Source organism: Cucurbita pepo, chromosome LG03 (assembly GCF_002806865.2).
Source record: "Cucurbita pepo subsp. pepo cultivar mu-cu-16 chromosome LG03, ASM280686v2, whole genome shotgun sequence".
In the NCBI taxonomy this organism is placed as follows: domain Eukaryota; kingdom Viridiplantae; phylum Streptophyta; class Magnoliopsida; order Cucurbitales; family Cucurbitaceae; genus Cucurbita; species Cucurbita pepo.
The window spans coordinates 8,174,496-8,184,683 of record NC_036640.1 but is presented as its reverse complement, the minus strand read 5'-3'; the positions used below and the strand labels follow the sequence as shown (position 1 = coordinate 8,184,683).

At 35.8% G+C, this 10,188-nt stretch overlaps 1 protein-coding gene across 1 annotated transcript; it reads left to right on the top strand.

The window, feature by feature from the left end:
* Positions 1-486: 486 nt before the first annotated feature.
* LOC111790340 (pumilio homolog 5) lies at positions 487-9,706 on the top strand. The gene is made up of 10 exons (XM_023671213.1): positions 487-675; positions 1,762-2,434; positions 2,847-4,291; positions 4,397-4,538; positions 4,662-4,769; positions 6,221-6,433; positions 6,584-6,694; positions 7,798-7,992; positions 8,787-8,958; positions 9,209-9,706. Exons 2-10 carry the CDS (start codon positions 1,787-1,789, stop codon positions 9,229-9,231), a joined length of 3,057 nt encoding a protein of 1,018 aa, XP_023526981.1. The 5' UTR covers positions 487-675; positions 1,762-1,786; the 3' UTR covers positions 9,232-9,706.
* The last annotated feature ends 482 nt before the right edge of the window (positions 9,707-10,188 follow it).

Genomic DNA, 10,188 nt, shown 5'->3' with positions numbered 1-10,188 from the left:
AATGGACCAATAAAATTGTTAGGGTTATTTAATAAATTTAATAAAAAAATGAAATTGAAATGGAGGAGTATTAAAATAAGTTAATTTAGAGTGGAGTATGTGGAATATGGAATATTATTATTGTATTTTGGTATTGGTTGACCAATCACAGAGCTCCAAACGCGAGCTCGTTGTGGATGACACGTGTTGCCGACGTGTCGTGGGACATCCACCCAATTTACGTAGGATGCCACTTTTGTCTCTCTCTCTCTCTCTCTCTTCTACTTCTCCTTCTTGCTGCTTTCTCAAGTTTCTTCCTTAGTTTAATCATTCCATAACTTTTAACCATGATTAAGTCCCTCGGGTTAATTTCCCTTTTTAATTCTTAATTAAATTCACCCCAACCTAATTATACAAAAATTAATTAATTAATTAACTAATTAAATTTATTTTATTTTATTTTATTTTATTTTATTTTATTTTATTTACCATCTCTCTCTCTCTCTCTCTCTCCCAACCCTTGCGCTGCGCCTCCCTGCCTGCTCTGTGTTATGGGTTTTGGAAGCAGATATTCATTTTGTGCTGCGAAACTCCTCAAATCTTCCCTCCTCTCCCACTCTTCTCCTTCTTAGCTGCTTCTGCTCAACTTCCGAATCACTTCCAACTCCTCGCCTTGCTTCCTCTAATCCTCCGCTGGTAACGCTCCTCTGCTATTCCGCTTTTACTCTCAATAACTCCAATTTCATTTCTCTCTCGATTCATTGATTCTTCATCGGCTTTTTCATTGCTCCACGTCTTGGAAGTTTCTTCTGCAATCGTTGTCTGTTTCATTTTGACCTCCGTTTTTTTTTTTTTTTTTTTTTTTTNTGTTTTTAGGTTGGTTCAATTTCTGAGGAATTTCTTGAATTCGAGAGGTTTGGTGATTGTTTAGGTGTTTGATTATTTACTCTCTTTATTTAGCTGCACTTAGCTTCCGCGTTGACTCTTACCAGTTCAATTAAGGTAAACTGTGTGCTATCCACAATTTTGCCACGATCGTCCGGCCTCTGCTCATTTATTGTTTCTTATTTCCTCTTTTGAAGGATAGGAAAAGAGTTATGTTTGATGATGTTGTTTATGGCAAAAAAATGAAAATAGAAATTTTTTAATTTTTTAACTTAAAAAAGCCAAAATTTTACATGGATTAAAAAAAAAAAATTTGTTTGTATTTATTATTTATTATGTAATTATGTATGTTGTTCCTAGAAGGGGAACAAGAAATGAGAAACTGTATATGTGGTTTCATGAAAATTTATGAACAGTTTATGAAAGACATGAAACTAGGTACAAATACTAAGAGACTGGAAACAAGAATCACAAAGCCCTTCATTTATTTGTTCCAAGTACTCGTTAATGTTGTGATTTGTCTTAGTCCAAACTGCAACTGTAAAAATTTGAATATAATCATATATATATATATATATATATTGCAGAATTGGTTATTGAGCTTTAGTGCATAATATATGCGTGGATGTGAGTGTGGTTGCGCTTAGGTCAATGAGATAATGTACTCTCTTTTTTCCTGTAACTTATCTTTATTCACAGAAAGTTTTGTCCCTCCTCAGGGGAAATTTTTTTGCCAGGCATTTGCTTAGAAAATTTAGAAGCTTAAGATTTCAAGTGCAGTGATTTGTTAATTCCTAGCATGAACTAGTAAGCTGATGATATAAACTGTTTTATTTATCGTATATGAACACTGCTGATGAAGAAGTTATGCTAAAGAGGCCTTTCTTTTGGTTGAAGGATTTCATATCATTCTAATAGTAGGATGGCAACTGAGAGCTCTACCAGAATAGTGGACAGGATGGGTGATAGAAACTGGCCATCTACTAAAGATATACCGGCCTTTGGATCTCCATTTAAAAACATTGCGTCAGAGGAGTTGGGATCAATCTTAGAGAGGCATAATTTTCAAAGAAATTTATCGGATTCAATTCCCAATCGAAGTGGTAGTGCACCACCAAGTATGGAGGGTTCTTTTGCAGCCATAGGCAACTTGTTAACTCAGCAGGACACTAGTCTAGATACAAGCTTATCTACTTTATGTGATGCTTTAGAAAATTCTGTGTCAGAAGAACAGCTACGCTCACATCCAGCTTATTTTGAATACTACTGGTCCAATGTTAACTTGAATCCAAGGCTTCCTCCTCCTCTTATATCACGAGAGAATCGTAGATTAGTGCGGCACATTGGTGGATTAGGCAAAAATCGTAGGTTGAGCTCTGCAGATGACACTGCCAATGAATTTTTGCATGTTTCCCAAGGTTCCCTTTCTACTCATCAGGAGGAGACTTCAGAAGATAGACAGCCGGAGCAAGTTTCAGAAAACTTTATAGAGAAGCATGGTGCTGCTTTGCCTGCACAGAACAAATCTTTTGTCACAAGTCACCGCAAGAGCTTGGTCGATTTGATACAGGTACTGTGCACCATTTTTAGCTGAGACCTGATGTAGTAGGATTAGATGCTAATCTTGGATATCCATGGTTGACAATTAATCCTACTACAGCAAGACCATTGTGATGCTAGAAAAGAAAAAAAAAAAAAAAAAAAAGACGTTCTGAACTCTAAAACTTGTATTTAAGACTGCAATAGTTCTCCTTTCTTCCTTTTGTTTAATTGGCTTCAAACTAAATCTTCTTAAATTATCCTTATTCTGTTTTACCGTCTGGTACTTAAAGTTTTCTTCTTAATATACTAATGTCATTTATATCACCTGCCTGTTATATAAAAAAGAACTCGCTTATGTGTAATTCTGAACTTTCAACCTGTTCAGGTAGTTCCAACCTCGTATTCCTTTAACTTGTCATTTTTACTTCGGGTATGTGCAGGAAGACTTTCCTCGGACCCCATCTCCTGTGTATAATCAATCACTTTTAGGAAGCACTTCAACAACAGAACAAGCAGTTGAGAGTGAATTGGACATACTTGCCTCTGATGTTTCATCTATTAGCATTTCGAAAGTACTGGAGTCAAATTCATGCTCTCCTGATGTTTGTCTGGAGCCAAGCAATGTGATTACGGATCCAGTGGGGTTAATAGCCGATAATTCTCCTCTGAAGAAATCTCTAAATGCAGAGAAATCCAACAGAATGCGTAGCCCACAACAAGAGGGATCAAGAGGAAAAAATGCTAGTCTGGAGAATGTTTCAGAAAAATCTGGCACAATTGGGCATGATATTCCCAAATTAGAGTCTAGAGCGAAAGCATCCAATGTTGAGAGTAATAGGAATAGACTGGATCATCAATCTTACGGGAGAAATCATCCACATATTTATCTGTCCAAACAACAAGGGTTTCCATGTCCAGCTCCAGATATTCAGTCCCAGATGGTTTCTCAAGGAATTAGTCATCTAGAAGTTGGGCTTGAAAACCATTTACATGGACAGCATAATTTTTCAACTGCTGATGTGCGAACAGTATTTCATTCATCAGGACTCGCTCCTCCATTGTATGCTACAGCCGCAGCATATGTGGCTCCAGGAAATCCATTTTATCATAATTATCAACCATCTGGTTTATTTAGTCCTCAGTTCAACGCGGGAGGATATGCTCTGGCTTCCACACTTTTTCCTCCATTCATGGCTGGGTATCCTACACATGGTGCGGTTCCATTGCCGGAGTCTTCTGTTTCGAACTTCAGTGGTCGAACTACTGGTATTTCAACAGGGGAAAGTATTCCACCTGTGGGTGACTTACAACACACGAGCAAGCTTTATGCCCAACCTGGATTTGTTTACCCACCTTTTTTGGATCCTATTCATGTACAATATGGTCAACGTCCAATAGAAGATACTTATAGTGGTTCAGCTCATCATGGTCAATTGGATTCTAGAAGTTTTAGTCATATGCCGATTGGTTCTTTTGTTTCGCAACAAGATTCAAACGTTGCTGCTGCTTATTTGGCTGATAATAAAATTCATTCACCAACAAATGGAAATTTTAGCATCTTGAGTCCCAGAAAAGGGATTACTGGTGGTAATTATGGAAATCCTTCTAACATGAGTGGAATCATGCAATTTTCAGCCCCATCTCTTGCAAGCCCTGCTTCACCCTCATCTCCGGTGGGTGGGGTGAATCATCTAGGTCGGCGGAATGAAATGTGGTTTCCTTCAGGTTTAGTTCGTAATGCAGGGGAATATTCTGGATGGCAGGGGCAGAGGGGCTCCAACAGCTTTGATGACTCCAAAAGGCACTCTTTTCTCGATGAACTGAAGTCGAGCAATGCACGGAAGTTTGAACTCTCTGATATTTCTGGGCGTATTGTTGAATTCAGGCAATGTTCTTGAGCATCTTTCTCCATAAGTTTGCAATATGCAATAAGAATAATAATTTACTCTCTTTCATATGGATCATGATTTCCACAACTATTTTACTTCAGTGTTGATCAACATGGGAGTCGCTTTATTCAACAGAAGCTCGAGCACTGCAGTCCTGAAGATAAGGCATCTGTCTTCAAAGAAGTTCTTCCACATGCCTCTAAATTAATTACTGATGTTTTTGGAAATTATGTTATCCAAAAGGTATATTCTAATTCTATAATTTGCACTTGTGTGTGTGTCTGTGTGTTTGAATCCCCCATTCTATCCCAGACTTTGCATTCAATGATACATGTGCAACGACTAATTTTCACATACCTTATACAGTTCTTTGAACATGGAACTCATGAGCAGAGGAAGGAGCTTGCCGATCAACTTGCTGGACAGATATTGCCTCTAAGCTTGCAGATGTATGGTTGTCGTGTGATCCAGAAGGTAGGTGGTCACAAACCACATGGAAAATTGTGATAAGTTTTTTTTTACTTCATCATATTTGCATTTTCCATTTGAGAAGACTCATTGGGTTATCAATGCGTCAACTCACAAATGGAATTGGACGTTGGAGGGATTTTTAGTTTTAAGCGTTGCCTGAGATTTTGGGTAGGTGGTGTTGCACGAGGGCTTGTATTGAGACTTTAGGTTCTAACTTCTAAAATTTCTTTATGGCTGATAATTTTACCGTGAGAGAATAACAAATGGATGGAATGGCATTATATATTTAGCTTCCATTGGTAATTGACATAACGTTGTTAAGGACTGTTTATTAAGGGGCCCAACTAAATTAGAGCCAGTGGGTATTCACATGCCTGGAAATTAGATTAAAGAATCAATTTTTCTTCAATGGTCACCAATATGGGAATATATGGCAAATTGGAGGTTGTGTTAGAACTTGGAAGACATCATTTAATTTTTATGATCATTTGTAAACTCTTTTCTCTAGAGTTTGAGGATTTGGGGTATATCATTGGAGTTGCCAATTTGCTCATTTGATTAGGAATTTCTTGTTCGAGACTTTTTGGGGTTTTTCTTGCCTGTAATAGAAATTGTTTTCTTATGATGGAGGAGATTTCATTTCATCCCCCAGTAGAGAGAAGGGTAGGGTTATCCAGAGGCATGATTTATTTACTTATTATTATTTTTTGTTTTATGGAGCATCTGAATTGGGAGGAATAATAGAATCTTTAGGAGTGTGGAGAGGTTTTTGAGTGGAGGTTTGATTTCTTTTTAGGTTTAATACCTTGCAATGGGTATTTGATGTTGTGGAGACTAACAAAGAACATAAGAACATTTTGAGAATCAGCTCCTAAGAGCTCGAATTTGTTGTGGGCATCTATTTTTAATGACTTCTGTAACTAGTCATTGGGCCTTATTCTTTTGATTTTGAATTTGAGCCCTTGGTTCTTCCCTGTTTGGCTTCTGTTTAGGGCTACCATTTTGGAAGCGCCTTTTACTGCTCTGTGGTTGCTTGCCCCTTGTGCCATTTTGTATTTTTTATTTTCTAAATTGGCTTATTGAGATTTTTTTTTTTTTTTTTTTTTTTTTTTNTGTACTAACTGCTTCTGGAATATATTCTATTAGGCAAGTCTTTTTTTATTCTCTTATATAGTTTTTGATGAACTATTTTTAATGGGAGTCTAACTAGTTTGTAGAAAATATAGAGCGCATATGACTTAAAGAAACTATGAATGGAGATTATTTTGAATAAAGGAGGAAAAATAAAATTGCTTTTTTTTTTTTTTCTTTCAAAATGTCTCTGGTGAGTTCTGCCTAGTCATACCATCTGCTGTCGCATCGGGAATTCTTTCCGATTCTATCATCTACTGTTGTATGGTGAGTTTATGGTAATATTTCCATAAATATTTCACATATGCTTGATGCTTCTTTAGGCACTTGAAGTTATTGAACTGGATCAAAAAACACATCTAGTGCGTGAACTTGATGGTCATGTTATGAGATGCGTCCGTGATCAAAATGGGAATCACGTTATACAGAAGTGTATAGAATGTGTTCCTTCAGAAGAAATTGGTTTTATCATTTCTTCTTTTGAAGGTCAAGTTGCCACACTTTCAACTCATCCATATGGCTGCCGTGTTATCCAGGTAACACAAAATATGAGCTGATTGTGTCATATGATGAACTTAATGTTATGTCTCTTCTTTATTTTTATTTTTTTTCTTTTTAATGGAAAAATAAAAAATTTTGATTTGATTTGATTTTGGTTTTGTTTTTCATTTTTGATACGGCAACAGAGAATTTTGGAGCATTGTTCAGATGAGGCCCAGAGTCAGTGTATAGTGGACGAAATATTGGACTCTGTTTACGTTCTTGCTCAAGATCAATATGGAAACTATGTCATTCAGGTTTTAGTTTTTACTTGGTCTTTTTTATTCTCTCCCTTTCTACTATGCGATCCTCTTCCGTGAATTTGTTAAGACCTAATTTCCATTTGCATTATGTTCATAAAGAAACATTTGATTTTCAGGGCTGGAAATTAAGAATAAAATATTTTACGAATGATCTATCTACTAACATTCTGATGGTTAAATATCCATATATCTCAGTGTGTCCTCCCTGTGTGTCTTTCTCTATCTCCTTCCACTCAAGCAGATCGCCTTGATGGCAATGATGAATTTAGTTCTGTTGCTAAAATGATAAATTATTTATTTTCTAGAATCTCGGTTATTTGGTTTGCTATCTTTAATTTGCTGGTTATGGAGATACCTAAATCAGACATTCTTTTATTATTATCACTACCACCACCATTACTAGATGTAGGTGACAGCGGATTGGTCTTTCCACACAATATACTCATGGAAATTTTTGTATTGGAGTATTCCGGGATGTAGATAAAGCTTTTTAGGTCCTATAATGACTTGTTTCCTGATAATGTCATCATACAGCATTCAAATTTTTAGTCATCTAAATTTGTAAACCATCTGTATCATTTAAGATATGATGCAAAACATTGTAACAAAATCAAATTCTTGCGAGGTTATGTTGCCAGATTGGTATCAATTGCCAAGATATCAAATCTCTTAAAGTAGTTCCTATTTTACTCATCACGAGTCTTAGTGTATGGATGATGATAACTTTTGAGGAAGCCAAGGTCATATTATGCCGCTTTAATATTCCTACTTTGCTTAGGGTATCAGTTACTAAATATTGACATGTTTTGAATAATTTACTTCATCAGATTTATAGGTCTATAAAATATGCCAATTTATAAGTTGCATACTTCTTTCCGATGAAATATTATTAGCATGTTTGTTATAAGCAAAACTGCAAAAGATTTTCAAGCAAGTTTGTCCATTGGAAGTTGGTTTAATCAATACATTGCTCTCCAGTCTTTTTAGTCTTTTTAATTTTTTTTTTTTTTTTTTTTTTTTTTTTTTTTTTTTTTTTNTTTTGCACGTGAGTAAGCATTTTATGCAATCTGTGTGTAATTTATGTTTTATTGCTACAGCATGTTCTTGAGAGGGGAATGCGTCGTGAAAGAAGTCAAATTATCAGCAAGTTGGCTGGAAAATTTGTGCGGATGAGCCAGCATAAATATGCATCAAATGTCGTTGAAAAGTGCTTGGAGCATGGTGATACGACTGAAAGAGAGTTGATAATTGAGGAAATTATGGGACAATCTGAGGAAAATGATACTTTGTTGGTATGTCATTTAAGCATGCTCAAGATATTAAGAAAAAATATGATAGTTATTTGGTTCTGTTCCTCTACCACCAATATGAAACACTCAATAAAGCATTATGCATTCATATGCTCAGATGCCTGATCCATTACACTGCTAAAACTTCTCTGCCATTTAATTTCGGACTCCCAAATACTTCTGTGAGTGTCCTTATTGTTTCCCATTAAGTCTCAACTCTTACTGCCTATTCCTATCAAATATCTCAAGTAACCTAGCTCGGTACTCAACTTTATCTTTGTGGTTACTTGCATGTTCTTGAATGGTGTCTTGCATGTAAGAACTGTAGTTTTCATTCTTGGGCAAATTGGGGGATGTTTATTTATGATTCTAGTGTTCTTACGGCCATGAAATTTTGATCTGAATATAAAAATTATTTCTTCTATGTCAACAGTGTCTGTCCACCCTAGTGAATCTTTGTACAACTAATTACTTGGTATTTTTGGTGATAATCTTTCTAGAAAATGATTCTGACCAGATTTACAAGTTGGTTTAGGAATTTAATAGCGGTACTCTTTATATTTTTGAGTATGTTTCTTTTCCATATGATATGCAAAATAGGCTAAAAGCATTTTGTTATTTGTGTTCTTTAAGCATTTAAATGTAATCTTTGACCTGCTTATCTTTCCCATAGTAGTTTGTTTATTTCAATGTAAACTTCAAATACTGCAATATCCATTCATTCTTCAAGTTTTCCAAATGTGATGCAAATTGATACTCGGATGTTACTGATCTTTTTTCCTTGTTCACTGTCTCAGGCAATGATGAAAGACCAGTTTGCAAATTATGTTGTTCAGAAGATAATTGAAATATGCAATGATGAACAACGAGAGATACTGCTGAATCGTATCAGAGGTCATCTTCAAGCTTTGAAGAAATATACTTATGGGAAACACATAGTTGCTCGACTTGAACAATTGTTGAGTGAAGGTGCGTTTATATCTTAGCCTAACAAACTGCTTGCTACTCAATATCAGCATAATACATCATCAACCTCACTAACTACACCTGAAATTGAAAAACGCATATCTCGAGTTCTATGAATTCTGTTAAATGCAACATTGGTTAGTATTCTACCAATTAAATGTTCATCTGGGTCTCCAATCAGTTTGTGCTGGTTGCTTTACATATGTATATCTATATCATTTTACAACCGCTAAATCTGATCTGTTGGGTCCAGAAAGCCAAGCTTCAGCAGCTTGAGGAGTTTGGAAGTTGCGGGTGGATGCAAATGAATCAAAACACAAGATAGGCGGGTTCGATTCTTTGGTTGAAGTAGTTCTGTTGTCAACTCAACTGCTTGATTCGTAGTTAATGGTATATGAGCTGTATGTATGTATATTAATGTATATATAAATGGTTGATGATGATGTTAACTGTGAAGATCAGTAGGAATGGAATGAATGAATGACTGGCCAGGTTAGAGTTGCTTGCTTATCTGGTGCGTGCAGAGTTTCCTTTGATCAACTCTCACCACCTCATCTAAACAGCAGGTTGATAGGACAGGCTTAGTTCTACTGCCAATTGTTGCTGCTCTGCAATGCCTAAATCTCTGAATTCTAATACGTAAGTTCTTCTTCTGGTTTCTTGTTTTCGTTTGAAGACAACAAAATGGTGTGGCTTTGAATAATATAACAATATTAGTTCGTACAGTCTATGAAAAATGCCATCGTTTATATGCATTGCCTCCAGTAATTTATTCCTGAGGTTTTAAAGCTATTATTCAATTAGCAGTGTAGTATATTTTTGGGGAACAGAAATAAATCAGAGCATTAAACAAAGGCTAAAACAAGTGCGGCGGCGTATCCCAAATGATCGATTGATGACTTCATGAGCGACTCTCATCCAGCCATGTGTTGGTTAATTTTGTCTCTCTGGACGAACTTGCCAAGAGTGGCTGCTGATTTCTAAAATCTGTCACCAATATAGAAGGTTTCACAATCTAGGACCATTGAACAGGTACGGAGATACTCTTTAAGTATCAAACCCGAAACCCTAAACCCTAAGAAAATGATGTTCACAATAGTTCAATTCTAAAACAAAAATCTCCTCTAAGCTTGTAAGAAAAAGTTGAAAATGTCGTGGGTTTTGGAGATTGAAAGTAAAATAAAGCGAAAATGAAATCGAAGTGTAAATATTCATAAATTATTGCATGAAGTA